The following is a 20,181-nucleotide window of genomic DNA, read 5'->3' as shown; positions in this document are numbered from 1 at the left end:
CAATAGCCAAGATATGGAATCAACCCAAGTTGATGAATGGATAAAGAAAATGTGGTATATAAACAAATAGAATATTATTCAGTCATAAAAAAGAGGGAAATCCTGCCATTTGTAACAAGATGAATAAACCTGGAAAGCAATATGGTAAGTAAGCCAGGCACGGAAAGACAAATACTGCATGCTCTCACTCAGACATGGAATCTAAAAAAGTTGAACTCACAGAAGGAGACACTAGAATGGTGGTTACCAGAGGCTGGTGCAGTTGGGAGTCTGGGCGTTGGGAAGATTATGGTCAAAGGATACAAATTTCAGTTAGATAGGGGAAATAAGTTCAAGCGATCCATTTTACATCATAACCATAGTTAATAACAATATATTGTATTCTTTAAAATGCTAATAGAGTGGATATTAAGTGTTCTCAACACAAAAATGGTAACTATGTGAAATAATGTATATGTTAATTTCCTAGATTTAGTCAATACACATTGTATACATACTTCAAAACATCATATTGTACATGATAAATACATACAATTTTACATCAATTTTCAAAAATTAAAATAAAATGGGAAAAAAAATTATAAAGTGCAGAAGCTTTATAAGACTACATATCAAAATGGAAATAAGTTACCAAATTGTATGTATACTCACTACTATATAAAACATTTATAGGAAAAACTCTGGAAGTATATTCATCACAATAAACTGGTTTAGTAGGGTGGTAGGATTACAGACAAATACCTTTCCTTTCATTTATTTTCTGAATAATAGTTATATTATTTGTACATTTTAAAAAATACACAACATTTTAAAAACTATTAAGAAAATATGGAATTATAGGAAAATCAGACTGGCAATATACAGTTTAAAGTGCAGAGAAATAGGCAAAGGCAAAGTGCAGTGAAAAGAGCATATTAAACTCTAGATCTGAATTCTGGCTTCAGCAATAACTAGCTGAATAACCTAGGAAAGGCTACTTCATAACTCAGAGCCTCTGTTTCCTAATCTAAAAAATAAGAATAGAAATACTTACTTCTCGGGATTAATATGAGAATCAAATGAAATGAAGTATATTAATTTCATTAACCATAAAAGTGCTATACAAATGTTAGTTATTATTACATACAGAACAAAGAGTGGACAAAAACTCTCATACTGGATTCTAGATATGAAGAGAAATCTACACCCTAAAGTTATCTTACCTCGAGTCAAGGCCCTGAGGTTGTCACATTCCTTCAAGGCTGCAGAACACAGTACCATATATATTCTAGTTTTTATGTAAGATACTGAAGGGGAAATTCACAGGTTTGTTCCTCGTCACGCAACGAACCATTAATAAGCTTCTACTACATGCAGTGGGTGTGCTCTCTGTTACCACAGCTAGCCTTTAAGGTCTCTTAGCAGACTACCTCATCTCTGACTCCAGTACAAACTCTGGAATCAGAGATGAGGTTCTAATACTTGCCCTGACACTATGTGAACTTGGGCATGTCATAACCTGACATGAACCAGAAAACTGGCCTCAGTTTTCCCATTTGTAATATGGAGATAACAATATCAATCTCATAAATTATGTATGTAAGAAAATCCAGTACAGAACTTGGCACACAGCAGGTACTTGACATTGTTAGTTTCCTTTCTGTTCTTCTTTCCCTTACTGGGGTAGTCAATACAGTTAAAAAACAAAACAAAGAAAAACAGAGATGTACAGAATAGGCCTATATAAATATATCCTCGATTTTAATAAATAGATTGCTGGCATTATTGAGTGTTATATTTACAATCCCAACTATTTACAGCAACCAAGAAAGTCCATAGCATGTATTAAGTAATTATTTATCTAGCAAACAAATTTGAAGTGAATGTGCTCTAGGACCAATGCACAGAACAATCGCTTAGTAAATGAGCCAGGCCAGAGCTAGATGTGTACCTCTCACCTACTTTTGGTATTATTTTATAGGTAATGAATCTCTTGACGGTATAAAAACTTTGCTTATAAAATTTAACTCTGAAAATAATGCCACTGGCTAATGCTGATAGAAATGAAGAGTAACTGAAGAAGTCTAAAAAAAAATGTTTCTTAGCCAGAAAGCAGAAATTTTGAATTAAAGAGTAGACGAGCAAGCCCAGGCATGGTTCAGATCTATGATAAGAACAGATTCAGCACATATATTTCTCACAGAAATAAAAAGCAGTTCATAAAACTATTCCCATGAGAGCGCAAGCTATTACAAAAAAATGCATTTTGTTGAGGAAATTATATGTAATGCTGATATTAAAGCTCTTTTAGACTTTTAGCATATTCTCCATATGAATCTGCATATTGAATGTCTCAAGTCACATTCCTCATTTCATGAATGTCAAGAAATGGATGTATTTTCATGCTCAAAAGTGGCTGCTCAAAATACACTCAAATACCATTTCTTCATCCAGGTTGGAGCCTCAGCAGCTTTAAAAGACAGGCTTCCCTTTTATCATACATAATTGCATTTTCTGGCATAATGAAAGCTTAACTCCAACCAGACAAGTAGTTTTCATTCATTCACTGAACCAGCACTTCGTGAGCCTTCCCTGGAGGTCAGACAATCAGTAGGCTCCAGGGAACAGCAGACAGGAACGAAAATGTGCTGGCTTCCACAGATAAAATGAATGTGCTAATGAAGAGCAAGTACGTTTATGGTTTTCCAATCCTTACAAATATATTCCTTCTTGAATCAGCTTCAGATTTTTGGTTCAATTTCCTGTTTATCAAGAAATCATTCTTCTCAATTGCAACAGAATATTATCATTATGACTATGTCAGTGTCGTTGGCTTCAACCTAGTTTCACTGTCACAAATGATAAACTGACTAGATAAAATCATGGATTATCAACAAGAAAGTGCAAAAGCAGAGCCTACTGAGAAACATTTTTGGATGGTTCCAGATTAAAACAACAGAAGATAGTATCTTATTGTAAACTGTGGTTAGAATAGTGATTTTAAGTGACGCACCAAAAACCTACTTCCTCCTCATAAACAACTCACTAGAACTAATTCTTTATAAACTGAAATTTAATTGTGAACATAACAATAGATGAATACCAATGTCTTATCTTGATGAAAAGCTATTCTTTTATCTGCCTCTTAATGCACAAACTCTACCTTTCCCCAACTGTAGTACTAAGTTACTTTCTTCATGTAAGTGTATAATATCTACAATGAGGTAAAAATAAAGATTATAAGCAATCTGACACACAACAATAACCCAGGAATGTAGACTCCTCTTGTTCTCCTTATCAACTTCTAGTCTTTCCACCCCTAATCTTGAGAAAGGGAAGCTCCTTTCTTCACAGAGCAGTACTAATATGAGTATTTAGAACAATGCACTACAGTAGGGAGAACTTCCTATTTCCTAGCATAGCAGGAAAAAAGTGGTCCATATAAAACTGAAAACACTTTGGAGACAGAAATTGGTTCAAATCCTGGGTCTAGCATTGTAATCATGGTCAAGTTTTTAATCCATTTGAGCCTTAGCTTCCTCAACAGTAAGACACCAATAAACTTTGTTTCCTACTATGAGTAAAGAACACTGGATTTGGAGTCAGAAGGCATAGGTTCAAGTCCCAGTTATATCCCCTAATTATATGACATCAGGCAAGTAACATATCCTCTGTCAGCCCTAGTTTCTTCATTTACAAAAGATGAATGAAAATATCTGCTTTATCTTTCTCATACTTAAGAGAATCAAGCAAAGAAAATAGCTTCTATAAAAATCCTTTCTAATCTGTAAAGAATTTTACAACTGCAAAATAGCTTTAATGATAAAATAATCTTATTAGAAAGCAAAATCTAAAGGGAGTAAGGAACTACAAATGATGAGATGTCTATAAATTTCTAGGGGAATAAGAAGGAATGGAAGTGTTCATTAATATTCAATCTGCTTATTATAACTTCTGCAATGAGCTAAAAAAAACAGCATTAAATCGTGAAGATGAAAGGTAATGGAAATCACTGCAAATAAAGCAAAAAGAAAGTCGTAAGCAACATTACTTGCCATATATAAATCCTTATTGATGCCAAGATACTTTCCATTTCCACATCCAATATCGGCCACTACTGAACCGCTTGGCAAAGCCTTCAAAAACTCCACGATGTGTGGCCAAGGGGTATGTCTTGTGCTGCTGAAATGCCCAGCGATCTCTTCATAAACTCGATGGACATACTCTTGTTCCAGCTGTGAAGCTTCTTTATCACTCTCTGGAAATGAGGGGGGACTCTCTTTCCTCTGGCTGTCACAGACCAAAGGGTAACCTAAATGAAAATATATAGCAATGTAAACCTTTCATTTTTATCCAAATGACTCATAAGGTATCAAGTTTTCCAAAAAAGAAAAAAAAAATCAATGTGAATTTGATTGGCTGGGGGTAGCCAGGCTCTGATTTATCAGTTAAAAAAAAAAAAGCTCTTCCCTACACGTCCAACTTTCTAAAGTTCATGGAAAGAGTAGTATTATCTTTTAATTCTATTTTTCCACAAACTTTGTGAAATACCCTTACATGTATGAGGGGTCTAGTATAAAAGGGGGAAAATCCATTTACAAAAAACATGACTAAAATTCTGCATCTGCCTTATGATGAAGATGCCTTTTTCATTTTGGTATTAAGAGTCCTCTCATTCAGGAAAGCATCTTGATGAGTCTGGCCTAACTGGGAGAAATTTTGCTAAATTATCAGGATTTAGGGATTTTCCCTTGGCAGGTAAGGCACATAGAAATTCTGGGTACCATAGGACTCTCAGAAGAAAAACAGGAAGCAAAGTGTCATTTAGTAATAATCACAAGCAAATGCAGTAAATAATACATACTATCTAAAGTCTTTTATAAGAGGGGAAGTCAAAAAGTTCATGGAAAATGGAATGAAAAGATAAAAATAAAAAATACCAACTTCATTTCTCAACATAAGCTCCATGAAGTTTTAAGACACTTTTGCAAATTATGACACCATCCATTTAGTCCATCCCTAAAGAACTGAGAGTTCTAGGAACTTAACTATGTCAATGTAATCTCTTTTACATTATTAACTGAAGAAAAATGGGTGCCCTTTAAAGATTTTTTAAGATTAAGAAACAAAAAGAAAGAACAAATCAGGACTGTAAGGTGGATGCCTAATGGTTTCCTTTTGGAACTCTCACAAAGTTACCCTTGTTTGATGAAAAGAATGAGCAGGAGCATTGTCATGGTGAAGGACTTTCTGGTGAAACTTTCCCAGGTGCTTTTCTGTTAAAGCTTTGGATAACTTTCTCAAAAGACTCTCATCATAAGCAGAGGTTATCATTCTTTGGTCCTACAGAAAACCAACAAGTAAAACGCCTTGAGCATCCGAAAAAACCTTTGCTCTTGACTGGTCCACTTTTGCTCTGACTGGACCACTTCTACCTCCTGGCATCCATGGCTTTGATTGTGCTTTGTCTTCAGGATTGTACTGGTAAAGCCATGTTTCATCTCCTATTATAATTCTGTGAAGAAATGCTTCATAATCTTGATCCCACTTGGTTGCAAATATTCATTGAAAGCTTTGCTCTTGTCTGCAGCTAATCTGGGCACAGCAGTTTTAGCACCTATTGAGCAGAAAGTTTGCTCAACTACAATTTTTCAGTCAGAATTGTGTAAGCTGAACCAGTTGAGATATCTAACGTGCTGGCTATTGTTTCTGCTGTTAATCGTCAGTCCCTTCAATTAGGGTATGAATAAGATTAATTTTTTCCTTGCAAATTGATGTGGATGGTCTGCTCTTGTGGGCTTTATTTTCAACATCGTCTCATTCCTTCTCAAAACAAATTATCAATTTGTAAACTACTTATTTCTTTAGGGCATTGCCCCTGTAAACTTTTCATAAAGCATCAATGATTTCACCATTCTTCACCCAAGCTTCACCATAAATTTGATGTTTCTTCTTACTTCAATAAAATATGAATTTTAGAATTCATATTGCTCTGATAGGGGTTCTTTCCAAACTAATGTCTTATCCTTCTACATCCTGTTCAGGTATGTTATAATAAGTTAGTACAAGTTTATTTTGGTGTAAAAGAAATTTGAAATTTGTGCTTAGTGTTTTCATAATATGCATTTTCCATGAACTTTTCAAAGACTCCTCGTATATATTGTCTCAATTCTCACAGTAAAGTTATGAGACACATACTATTATATCCATTTTACAGATGAGGAAACTGAAGCACAAACAAGTTAAATAAGATTTCTAAAGTGACAAAGACAGTAAATCATACAGCCAAGATTTGAACTCAGACAGTATATACTCCAGAACCCATATTCTCAATGACTATACTGTGTTGCCTGCTTCAATAGAATGAGCAAACCTCCAGAAGAACACCACCAAGTACAGGAGAAGACAGAGGAAATTTAAGATATAATGTCTCAAATTAATTCTGAAGTTATTCCCTGTCCTCTGTAATAATGCCTAAAATTAATTTAAAATCCTTGCCTTTTCTCTACTATGCTATAATCTCTCTTTGTCTTCTGCCAAAGTCTGTGACACACAACATCTTCTTATGAGTATTGTCCTAGGGAATAAAGGAAGAATGGATAGGGATACCAGAGAAATCACATACAAGATTGCAGCAATAATTACAGCAAAGAATTCGGTTAAAGCACTAATGGCTTCAGGAACGGACAAAAAACAAACCCCTTTTCCCTAAAAATAACTAGAGTATGCCAAACCTTGAGAAAGCCTAAAATTGAAATGGGAGCATCTAGTCTCTATTAATGGGTGAAGGGAAACTCTAAGCATTTTAAATGGATATTTAAGAAAAGGGTAGCAAGGGCTCTAAAACATACAAGTGGAAACAGATGGGTTACATTATGTTAGTTAAATTAGAATTATGATTACACTACAATATACATTACAATTACCCTAAAATTGTAAAACAGTAATGATTTTATTCTCTTGGAAATGATAAACATCTAAGTTGTCTAAAGGAAGGAGCAACCTTTGTCACTTAAAAGTCCACAAATTTTGACCAAAAGTATACAAAGAATGACCTTGAACTTTATAAACACTAATCATCAGAGAAATGCAAATTAAAACACAAGAAGGTATCACCTCACATCTGTTAGAATGGCTATTATGAAAAAGACAATAGATAATAAGTGCTGGCAAGGATGTAAAGAAAAGGGAACCCTTGCACACTGTTGACAGAAATGTAAATTAGTAAAGTCATTATGGAAAACAGTATGAAGTTTCCTCAAAAATGAAAAATAGAACTATTTTATAATCCAGTTATACCACTACTATATCCGAAGGAAATAAAATCAGTATTTCAAAGAGATATCTGCACTTGCATGTTCATTGCAGCATTACTCACAACAGCCAAGAGACGGAATCAACTTAAGTACCCATCAATGGATGAATGGATAAAGAAAAGGTGGTATATTTACACAATGGAATACTATTCAGCCTTAAAAAGGAAAAACATCCTGTTAATTGGAACAACATGGATAAACCCAGAAGACATTATGTTAAGTGAAATAAGCCAGGCACAAAAAGACAAAAAATCCCACTTATGAGGTTATTTCCAGAAGGTCATGGACAAATTGAATTAAAAGATAATGTGAATTCTTCCATGAACTTTTTGAAGACCACTAGCATATGTGAATCTAAAAGTTGAACTCACAGAAGCACAAAGTAAAATAAACAGTGCTTACCATGGGATATGGGCTGGGGGCAGGGGTGTTAGGGAAATGTTGTTCAAAGGATACAAATTTCAGTTAGATAAAAGGAATAAATTCAAGAGATCTATTTTACTCTATGGTGACTATAGTTAATAACAATGTAGAGTATTCTTGAAAATCATTGAGAATAGATTTTAAGTGTTCTCACCACAAAAAAATTACAAGTATGGCAAGTAATACACATGTTAATTAGCTTGATTTAGCCATTCTACAATGTATATGCATTTCAAAACATCACATTGTGCACAATAAATACAATTTTTATTTTTCAAGTAAGAAAATCTTTAAACAAATTATCCAATCAAGAGTTTCTTAGAATATCCCTTACATTTAATAAATGTCCATAACAAGGAAATACTTGCATAAGGAAACTTGCTTGTCTCTCCAACTAGATTGTAAGTTCCTTGAGAACAGAAGCCATGTTTTATTTTCTAGACCCTGTAAAGCTACTGACAGTGTTAGACATTCCTTAAATACTAAATATCTTTTAAATTAATCTTTAAAAATTGACATTTTAAGACCTCAAGGACACTTTTAGCAAAATAAACAAAAACTTGTTTTAAGCTTCACTAACATATATATATCAAATATAGAGATTTCAAGTTTTCTAACAGGATAACATAGATATAATAAGGGGTTTTAATTCAAAAGGTTTTTAAGATTATGACTAAACCAAAAGCTCTTGGTAGATACCACCATAAATGAAACCCTAGGATATAAAAAGGATCTCACTATCACTGTCATTGTAGAACATTATTTATAAAGTGAAAGAGGTTTCTGTTAATTGAGTCCAAGATAGCATGCTGTACTTGTATAGACAATTCAAAATAGCATCCAAGAAGACATAATAATTATAAATATATATGCACCCAACACTGGTGCACCCAGATATATAAAGCAAACACTACTATACCTAAAGAGAGAGATATACCCCAATATAATAATAGTTGGGGACCTGTACCCCACTCTCCCAGCACTGGACAGTTTATCTGGGCAACAAATCAACAGAGAAACACAGGATTTAAACTATACTCTAGACCAATTGGACTTGGTTGACATTTACAAAACATTTCACCTAACAAATAGTGAATATACATTCTTCTCATCAGCACACAGAACATTCTCCAAGATATACCACATATTAGGTCAAAAATCAAGTCTCACCAAATTATAAAAAATTGAAATCATTTCAAGAATCTTCTTAGACTGCAACAGATTAAAACTAGAAATTAACAACAACCAAAATTTTGGAAACCAAAAAATATGTGGAAATTAAAAAGCATGCTCCTGAAAGACGTATGGGTCAAAGAAGTAATTAAACAAAAAATCAAAAAAATCTCTTGAAACTAATGATAATAATGACACATCATACCAAAACTTATGGAACACCATAAAAGCAGTACTAAGAGGAAAGTTTATTGCAATAAATGCTTACATCAAAAGAACAGAAAGATGTGAAATAAACTACCTAACATTACTCCTCAAAGAACTAGAAAAACAATAATCTAATCCCAAAGTTACTAGACAGAAAGATAATTAAAATTAGAGCAGAACTAAATGAAATAGAGGCCAAAGATATGATGGAAAAGATCAACAAAACAAAAAGTTATTTTTTTGAGAAGATAAACAAAATAGACAAACCAAATGCCAGACTAAAAAAAGAAGAGAGAAGACCAAATAACAAAAATCAGAAATGAAAAAGGAGACACTACAACTGATACTACAGAAATACAAAGAAACATTAGAGACTACTATGAACAACTATATGCCAACAAATTTGAAAACCTGGAGGAAATGTATAAATTTCTGGACACACACAAACCACCAAGACAAACTGAGAAGAAATCGAAAGTCTGAACAGACTAATAACAGTAATCAGAAGTCTTCTGGGCCGAGCCCATGGCACACTCGGGAGAGTGCGGTGCTGGGAGTGCGGCGACGCTCCCGCCGTGGGTTCGGATCCTATATAGGAATGGCTGGTGCACTCACTGGCTGAGTGCTGGTCACGAAAAAGACAAAAAAAAAAAAAAGAAGAAGTCTTCTAATAAAGAAAAGCCCAGGACCGAATGGCTTCACCACCGAAATCTACCAAACCTTTAAAGAAGAATTAATACCAATCCCTTTCAAACTATTCCAAAAAATTGAAATGGAGGCCATCCTCCCAAAATCATTCTATGAGGCCAGCATAACCCTGATACCAAAAACAGACAAAGATACAACAAAAAAAGAAAAGTATAGGCCAATATCCTTGATGAACATAGACACAAAAGTCCTCAAGAAAATATTAGCAAACAGAATACAGCAGCACATCAAAACATTATACATAATGATCAAGTGGGACTCATCCCAGGGATGCAAGGATGGTTCAACATATGCAAATCAATAAATGTGATACACCAACCACATCAACAAAATCAGGAACAAAAACCATATGATCATCTCAATAGACACAGAAAAAGCATCTGACAAAATTCAACATCCTTTCATCATTAAGACTCTCAACAAATTAGGTATAGAAGGAAAGTATCTCAACACAATAAAAGTCATATTTGAGAAACTCACTGCCAATATCATCCTAAGCTTTTACTTTAAGAATAGGAACAAGACAAGAAGACAAGGATGCCTGCTCTTACCACTCCTATCTAAAACAGTATTAGAAGTACTTGCCAGAGCAAGCAGACAAGAGAAAGAAAGAAAAGGCATCCAAATAGGAAAAGACAAAGTCAAATTGTCCCTGTTTGCAGATGACATGATCCTATATACAGAAAGCCTCAAAGACTCTACCAAAAACTCTTAAGAGCTGATAAATAAATTCAGTAATGTTGCGGTACACAAAATCAATATACAAAAATCGGTAGTGTTTTTATATTCTAACAACAAACTAGTAGAAAAAGAAATCAAGAAAGCAAGCCCAATTAAAATAGCCACCAAAAAAAAAAAAAACACCTAGGAACAAATTTAATCGAGGAAGTGAAAGATCTCTACAATGAGAACTGCAAAGCACTGCTGAAAGAAATTAAAGAGGACACAAAAGATGGAAAGACATTCCTTCTTCATAGACTGGAAGAATCAACATAGCGATAATGTTCATACTACCCAAAGCCATCTACAGATTCAATGCAGTCCCCATCAAAGTACTGATGACTTTCTTCACAGAAATACAATAAATAATCCTAACAGTCACATGGAACAATAAAAGACCCTGAATAGCCAAAGCAATCCTGATCAAAAATAAAAAAAAACTGGAGGCATTACACTCCCTGACTTCAAATTATATTACAAAGATATAAACCAAAATAGAACAATACTGGCAAGAAACAGACACATGGACCAATGGGACAGAATAGAGAACCCAGAAATAAATCTACGTATTTACAGCCAACTGATTTTCAACAAGGGCACCAAGAACACACAACGGGGGAAGGACACCCTCTTCAATAAATGGTGCTAGGCAGAAAGAGAAATACCACATGTTCTCACTTGTTTGTGGGAGCTAAAAATAAATAAATAAATACACAAACAGGGGTGGGGTGGGGAAGAAGACACAACAATCACAATTCCTTGAACTTGTTAAGACAAGTAAACATATATGTTGATGGGCAGGAGCGGGGAGAGAGAGAGGGAAGGAAGATTCGGTAAAGGGACATGAAAATCAACTACACTGTATATTGATAAAATAAAAAATAAGTAAATAAATAAATAAAATGGTGCTGGGAAAATTGGATATCTGTATATAGAAGAATGAAACTGGACCCATACCTCTCACCATATATCAAAATCAACTCAAAATGGATTAAATACTTAAATATATGACCTGAAACTTTAAAACTCCTGGAAGAAAACATAGAGAAAACACTCCAGGATGTAGGATTGGGCAAAGACTTTATGAATAAGACCCAAAAGCACAGATAACATAAGAAAAAATAAACAAATGGGAGTATATCAAAATAAAAAGCTTCTGCACAGCAAAAGAAACAACAGAGCAAAAAGACAACCTTCAGAATGGGAGAAAATGTTTGCAAACCATGCATCTGACAAGGGATTAATATCCAGAATATACAAGGAACTCAACACAACAGTAAAAAAACAAATAATCCAATTTAAAAATGGGCAAAGGAGCTGAATAGACATCTCCAGAGGAGGACATACAAAAGGCCAACAGGTATATGAAAAAATGCTCAATATCACTATGATCAAGGAAATGCAAATCAAAACCACTCTGAGATATCATCTCACCCCAGTTAGATTGGCTATTATCAAAAAGACAGAGAATAACAAATGCCGACAAGGATGTGGAGAAAGGGGAATGCTTCTGCACTGCTGGTGGGACTGTAAATTAGTATAGCCATTATGGAGAACAGTATGGAGGTTTCTTAACAACTACTGATAGAACTACTATACAATCTAGCAATCCCACTACTAAATATATACCCAAAGGAATGGAAATTATCATGTTGAAAGGATAATCCCATGTTTATCACAGCTCTATTTGCACCAGCCAGGCTATGGAACCAACCTAAATGTCCATTGATGGATGACTGGATAAGGAAAATGTGGTATGTATACACAATGGAATACTACTCAGCCATAAAAAAGAACGAAATTCTGCCATTCACAGCAACATGGATGAGCTTAGAGAAAATTACGTTGTGAAACAACCCAGGCATAGCAAGAGAAATACTGTGTGTCCTCACTCATAAGTGGGAGCTGAAGAAACAAATAAACAGAAAGAAAGAGAAAAAGAAAAAGAAAGAAAGAAACAACAATCAATAATACATTGAACTTTTAGAAGGAGAGAATAGAACTGTAGTTACTAGAAGTGGAAACGGGGAGGAGGGTGGGTAAAGAGAAATTGGTTAATGGACACAAAGGATGATTGTGCATTGTAATGATGAAAAAGCTAACAATCCTGATTTGCATCATATGCTGTACACAACTACTGATAGTCAACTATGTACCCCACAAATATGTATAATTATTTATGCTTCAATAAAAGAGAAAAAGAAAGACATAAAAAATAGCATCCTCTTGGCAAATCTTTGAGCAGTTCTTTTATTCCCTTCTAGGTTTCCAAAATGACTAAAATATAAGCTACTCTTTATCCCTTTAGAATTATCTCCTATAAAACAATTTGTCATCTCCAGTTCCCCATTGGGTTAATAAGAAGTAATTTAGAAACTTGACAAGATGTTTCTAACAAAACTTGTTTTCATATGTGACATTTTATTGTCCTACAATTGTAGCACTCTTAACTGTTACTTCAGTTAAATAAAACATTTATTTGTACCCAACAATGCTCAAGTACTAAGTCTGGGTAGAACAAAGATAAGTTGTCACCCCTGCCTTTGAAGAATATAAACTCTAATGACATTGGTTAAAAAAAAAAAAAAGTATATGAAAGTATAATATAAGGCAGAATACGGGAAATGACAATAGAGAAGTTAAGAAAAAGCCCTCCTAGGGGCTAATGAGACTTTAAAGAATTTTCACACTAGATTTATTCCATTTTACAATAGAAATGAAATTATATACTTACTACAGTTACAAGGTGTTTGCCTCACTTTCCTAAATGTAAATGATGTTCGTATTCCCCTTTTGCTTAAAGTTAAGTCTCCGACATCACTGGTGATAATTCCACTTTTGTGACCCTCAGATGCTTGAACAGTATCAAATTTTCTGGGTGTGATTCTAAAAACAATAGTCAAAATAATCTACTTAACATTGTATTAATAAAACTATTTCTTAAAAATATTAAGAGAATAGAGTAAATCTAGAAGGATTTATTGCAAATATTTATTAGATTCTCTGAATTGTTAGACATTGTAGAAAAAGGTAAGAAACAGAAGTATTTAAGGAAGTTATCTTTAGGGTAATAAGATAGAAAAATATGTACAACATACAAAACCAAATATTTTGCATATACCAAGCAAAACCACAAGAAAAGTGATACAGCCATATTAATCAGACAAAGTAGACTTTAAGGCAAATAAGTATTTTTGTAAGTGGTATGAGGTAGATCAAGGTTCATTTTATTTCCACATGGATATCTAATTGTTCCAGCACCATCTGCTGAAAAATTTCCTTTCCATATTTAATTACATAAGTGTCTGTGGCAAAAATCAACTGACCTCATACATGTGGATCTATTTCTGGACCCTACTCTGTCCCACTGATCTATATGTCTATCTGTACTCCAATACTTTATTCTTTTATTACACAGCCGTGTAGTAAGTCTCAAAAACCAAGTAGAAAAAATCCCCTAACCTTGCTTTTCTGTTTCAAGATTGTTTTGACTATTCTATATCTTTCATCTTTCCTTATAAATTTTAGAATCGGCTTGTCAATTTCTACAAAAATATCTTTTAGCAGTTTGATTGGAATTACATTGAATCCATAAATCAATTTGGGGACAACTGATACCTTAACATTATTAAGTTTTCCATCCATGATCACAGCATCTGTATCTCTCCATTTATTGTCGTCTTTAATTTCACTCAGCAGTTTTTCCAAAATTTCAGTGTATATGTTCTGTGCATCTTTTTAAAATTTATTCCTAAGACTCAGATCTTCTGAGGCCAAGTTTTCCACTCGAGTTACTCTAGCAAGGCTATCTCCCTATGGAAGTGGGTTTATAGACATAGGGAATGTGTTAAGCCTGAAAGACCTCAGCAAATTATATAAAAGTATAATTTTATACTTAAGTTGTTGATACCTCTTTATTAAGAGCCAGATAAGATTTTTTTCTACAGAGGATCTAGAAAAGAGAAAAGTCAACAATAGTACTAAGATGAGTTTGACCTGAAAATGAAAAAATACAACGTATTTCCATTCTCAATTTTCACTTTGTCATTGCTATACTGTTTCACTCTATCTCTTGTTAGAATCAGAATTCCCAAGCTGATTGCTTTTTAAACCACACCACAATTAACTAATTAATTATTAAAGAGTACTAGAAAGGAAGTATTTTACAGGTCTAGATGTTATTTTAAATATTATTATTTCATTTTCCAATAATTAATTTTTGAATATTGACCACGTATGTTACTAAATTCACTTTTTAGTTCTAGCACTTGTTTTATAGATTCCCTGGGATTTTCTACATCCACAATAATGTCATCTACAAATAAAGAGTTTTACTATTTCTTTTCAATCAAATCTTTATGGCTTTTCTTTTTTTTTTTTTATTTAACTTATTATACTGGCTAAGATATCCAATATAACAATAACAGAAGTGGTGAGAGCAGATATACCTGCCTTGTTCAATATCTTAGGGAAAAAAGTATTCAATATTTCACCACTAAATACGATGTTAGCTGTGCATTTTTCATAGACCCCCTTTATCAGATTGAAGAAGTTCCCTTCTTGTCCTAGTTTGCTGAGTTTTTATCATGAATGGCTGCTGAATTTTGTCAATTACATTTTCTGTACCAATTGAGATGATTATGTTTTTTCTCCTTTATTCTTTTAATGAGATTAATTACATTGATTGATTTTGAAATGCTAAACCAACCTTGCAATACTGCGATAAACTCCACTCAGCCACGATATATTTTCTATTTTATATATTGCAGGACTAGGCTTTCTAATATTTTGTGGAAGATTTTTTAATCTCTGTTATGAGAGATATTGGTCTATAATTTTCTTTTATTGTAATGTCTTTGACATGTTTTGGTATCAAGAGTAATGCCACGCTCATAAACCAAGTTAGGAGAATGGCTTTTTTAAAAGACCTTGTGCTAATGGCAATTTTTCAGACATAAAAGCAAGCGATCATTGCCTGGTTTTATATTATTGTTACTCTAATAACTGACAATGATTAAAACTATGGTGTTGAACAAAGTGAGATATTTTAGAAGAATGACTGTCTTGAAACTCTTGTTAGCAAACTAATTCCTATCTTAGAAACCAAGTAGTTCTCTATTATGGCTCTTCTAAGTCAATTACTTCATTTGCCTAAAGTTAAACCTCAGGCAAAGGTAAAGCAGATCTTAACTGCTCATGGCACTAATCTCAGATCTTTAGAAACAGGTAACCTATATGTTAAAATAATGATTTCTTTAAACATCTTTTTTCCCCCTGCACTCAAATTATAATTTAATTGGAAAAATATTCAGTGAAAAGATAAAAACATTTTTATAGATTTAAATAAGAGTTGGATATAATAGAAGAGACTTTTCAAGGTAGTAAGAGACAATACAGTTTTAGGAGTTAAAATAAGGGAAAAATTATTTCAAACTAATGTAACCAAGAAAAGCTTCATAAATTATAAAAGAAGTAAAAGGTGAGTTGTAATTTAAAAACAGAGTAAAAGGAAACTTACCACATTGAGGTTGGCAAAAGCATGAAGGTTAGAAGGTACAGTATAAATTCAGAGGAAAGGGAGCAAACAAGTTTGGCTAAAACATTATAGTTAAGAGCACGGACCCTGAAGCCAGACTGTCTGGCTTCTGATCTTGGCTCTGCCACTTCCCGGCTTTGTGACTTTGTACAAGTTGCTTAACTACTTTATGTTCCAATTACCTTTAAAAATGGGAACAAAATCATGGAACAAACTTCTGACTGTGATTGTGTGATTTAATGAGTTAATATATGTAAAGCTTTTAGAATAATACCTGGCACAAAGAAAATGCTACAGAAATAATTTAAAAGGAGAGTTCACATAGTCTCATGAACTAATGCCTCTCAAGGCCAGTGAGATAACATAAACAAATGAAGTAGGTAGATTTGTTTAGAAATATATCATTTGCCATTAAACACATAGGAATAGTCTTCATTTCAAAAAAGCACAGTGTTCTCTTCCATTTTTCTGGAAACACATATTCTCACTCAGTCTAGCTTTCAATTTCCTACTTTTAATACAGACATGGGTTTAAAAACATTCAATTTTCATTTAACTCTGTTATAAGATTAAAAATAATAGTGCAAGCACAGTGATAAATGACAACTGATAGCCTTAGCTCAGGGAGCAATAGAAAGGGGTAAGAACAGTAGACAACTGGAGAAGTAGGCCCCATCTAAAGAATGACATTGATATTCAGCCTCCATTATTGCTGGCCCAGCGTTGTCAGATCTTCTCAATTTTCAAAGAAAGCTGAAAATTCAGAGTTTTATGTAAAAACTTCTGATTTTTATATATAGGCAATTAAAAAAATAAACTGTTACCATGTGGACCGCCACTGTACCAAATAAAACATACTTGACTGTTTGCACCTTTGATTGAGGGCATGATGGCTTAAATTTGAACTCGATCAAATTAAAGTTAGAGTGAGGTGCTTGGAATTAATATTAGAGGGCAGTGTTAACCTTTTTCAGTCCATGTTCTTCTACAGTGCTTTCTAGTGCTTTTTTTTTTTTAGCATAGAAACCATAAAGTTTTTATCAAGTTTTATTTCCTGTAGTTTGTATATTTTTAAGTGTATTAAATATGCTTTTTCAATCTATTCTCCCTTCTACCCAAAGATTCTGATAAACATCGTAGTGGTTGGTTTACCATTTGTTTAGCGCCTCTCTCTCTCTCTCCTAGTCTCTTTGCTTCTCTCTCTCTCCCAGTTCTCCATCTCTCTCGTTTCCTAACACACACGCACACGCACACGCACACGCACACACACACACAATCACATAAAGTCACATTACAGGCAATCTGTCAAGGGCAACCTTCAAAAATAATACTAAAGTTTGGTTATTAAGAATTTTGGTTCCAGAGCAAGGAATAAAAATAAATATTACTTATAATCCAACTTTCCAGAGGTAACTATTATTAACATTCAACAGCACAATATGCTTTCAACAAGAGAATAATGTGATCGAAATGGTGTTTTAGGAGAATTTACCTGTACCATTACCAAGAACAGGTTAAAATATTTTCATAATATATATATAGAAAAAATTTCTTATTTTGCATTTGCTGCAATACCATTACTCAAGAAGTTTAAACATTAGTGATAGCAAAAATGATGAAAAAAAGAACCCACCCCCCAAAATGTGATTATTCTCGAAATTTTAAGAATACTTGAAAACAATGGATCACATCACCATTTTCATTTAAGTGCAAATATTTTAATAGCCATGAAAAATATTAGATAAATTTAAGCTCCAGTGAACAAAATCTGGCCATCTTTTCTTATGGCTCACATTTAGAACAGGTTACAAATTCATTTACATATTCATTTCCTTGAATTTTTATAAAAATGTGTCAGCTAAAATCTCCAAGCAAGACAAAGTTAATAAGTACAAAACTCAATAGTATTTCAAGTGACAATGTATGTAAATTTTAGCAGTGTAATCCTCCCTCCTCAAAAGGCTAACAATATATTCCTACCAAAAGTACATAACCCATTTCTTTAGATTTAGAATAAATAAATGAAACTGAGGAACAATCTACAACACAACTGACCTCTTCCAAAGTGTCAATGTGATGAAGGACAAAGAAAAGTTCAGAAAGTATTTCAAATTAAAGAAGACTAAACAGAGTGGACAACTAAATGAAATGCAGCATCATAGATTGAATCCTGGATCAGAGAGAGAGCTGACTATAAAGTACTATAATGTACAGCTAGCAAAATGTGAATATAAATTGCATAAGAGTATGATAAGAGTATTTTATCAATGTGAAATTTCCAGGATTTGAAGATCACACCATAGTTTTATAGAACAGGGGTTGGCAAACTTTTTCTGTAAAAGGCCAGATGAATATTTTAGGCATTGAGGGCCACATAGTCTCTGCCAAATATTCTTCATTGTTTTGGAGAGTTTTTTTTGTTTTTTTACAACCCTTTAAATATGTAAAAACCACTCAGCTCAAGAGCTATACAAACAGGCTGAGGGCTGAATTTGACCCATTTGCCATAGTTTGCCAACCCTTGCTATAAACAATGTCATTGTTCTTAGGAAATACACAATGAAGCATGTAAGGGTAAAGGTAAAGGGTCATGTTGCCTGTAACTTACTTTCAAATGATTCAGTAAAAATAATAATGATAACATATTTGAAAGAGAAATAAAAGATGTGGCAAAATGTTCACAATTGGTAAATTTAGGTGAAAAGTGAAGGAAGTTCACTGTACTATGCTTGCAACTTTGCTTTAAATTTGAATTTTTTTTTTTTAATAAAAAGGTAGTGTTAAAAACAAACAACAAAAAAAGCTATAGATGCTCCTAGGAGGTTTGAACCCAGAAGCCTCAATGTATTGGCATAGGGCACAGTTCCTCAGACAGAGAATAAGAGGTCTCACAAAGCAAAAGTTATCCTATCACCAAGGTCATTTTAATACATACCCATGGGTCCAAAGGTATCTAGATTCTCCTGTCAGCACCAGTAAACTCCGACGAGGCAACATAACTGGCACTGTGACACCATCTGGGTGCTTAAAATCCATGACAATCTTGAAGCAAAGACAAAAGCAGAATGATCAATCCAAAATCTCATGTATTCAGATAGGAATGATTCATTGATTCTAGCTGTCTTTCCAAGCTAACAGACATTAAAACATGATAATGCTTACAGAATAGCACAGCATAGTGGTTCTCAAACTTTAGTGTACATAAGAATCAAGTGAATAACAAAAAACACACCTCATCCACAGAGATTCGGACTTAGCAGGTCTGGAGCGAAGCTCAGGAACCTACATTTCTAATAATCACCCCAGGAAATTATGAAGCTGGTGGTCTGAGGATCATATCACAGAAAACACTAAGGGTAATGGTCAAACACAGGAACTTTGGAATGGAAACACTCATATCCCCACTCTTCCATTTACTAGCCATGTCACCCAGGACAAGCCATTTAACCCTTCTGCGCTTCAGTTTTCCCAACCCTTGCAGGGTTATTACAAAAATTATATAAACCATAGTACCTGGCACATAGTAAAAACACACAAAAAAAGCTATATTGTTTCTATTATTCATAGAATGTTAATTAATAATCCAAGGAAAAATATTATATTCGATGCAGATTCTCATATAATACATTTTATTTTTAAAAGCCATACAACATACTGGAATTAGAGGCTGATTTATAAGAGATGAAGAAAACAGGATGTTTTCAGCAATTATTCCTAAATTATGCACAAATATTATTCTGAATAGCAACCCATAAAGATACAACACCCAAGAAAATGTTTTTGTCCTCAGGGACCCTTCAAACACCAAAGACTTCAGCCAAAAATAGCAGCAACTGAAAATGCGAATTTAAAAGGCATGCCACAAGGCTGAAAAATATTTTTAAGTAGACAACCCATTTGAAAAATAAATATGACAGCAAAGTATAAGTGGGATGAACAGTATTTAGCATAGTACCTTCCTTAAAGGTAAACTGGCACAAAATAAGTATTCATTAAATGTTAGCTAACTACTATTATCAATAATAATAATAGATTAAATTAGACAAAGCAGATGAAAATTCTCTGTAAACACTAAAGAATTCTACAAATCTAAGCTGTCTTTTCCCTTTCTCACCTATC

At 33.6% G+C, this 20,181-nt stretch overlaps 1 protein-coding gene across 2 annotated transcripts in view; it reads right to left on the bottom strand.

Moving 5' to 3' along the window:
• LOC134375455 (alkylated DNA repair protein alkB homolog 8-like) overlaps positions 1-20,181 on the bottom strand; it is a 58,338-nt gene that overhangs the window by 11,753 nt on the left and 26,404 nt on the right. For both annotated transcript variants that reach the window (XM_063093892.1, XM_063093893.1), the window contains exons 8-10: positions 18,998-19,104; positions 13,261-13,412; positions 4,035-4,291 (exon numbers count right to left, since the gene is read on the bottom strand). In XM_063093892.1, the coding sequence (XP_062949962.1) occupies positions 4,035-4,291; positions 13,261-13,412; positions 18,998-19,104 (516 nt within the window). The remainder of the gene's footprint in view (positions 1-4,034; positions 4,292-13,260; positions 13,413-18,997; positions 19,105-20,181) is intronic.

Source organism: Cynocephalus volans, chromosome 4 (genome assembly GCF_027409185.1).
Source record: "Cynocephalus volans isolate mCynVol1 chromosome 4, mCynVol1.pri, whole genome shotgun sequence".
Classification (NCBI taxonomy): Eukaryota; Metazoa; Chordata; class Mammalia; order Dermoptera; family Cynocephalidae; genus Cynocephalus; species Cynocephalus volans.
This window is presented reverse-complemented; position numbering and strand designations above follow the sequence as displayed.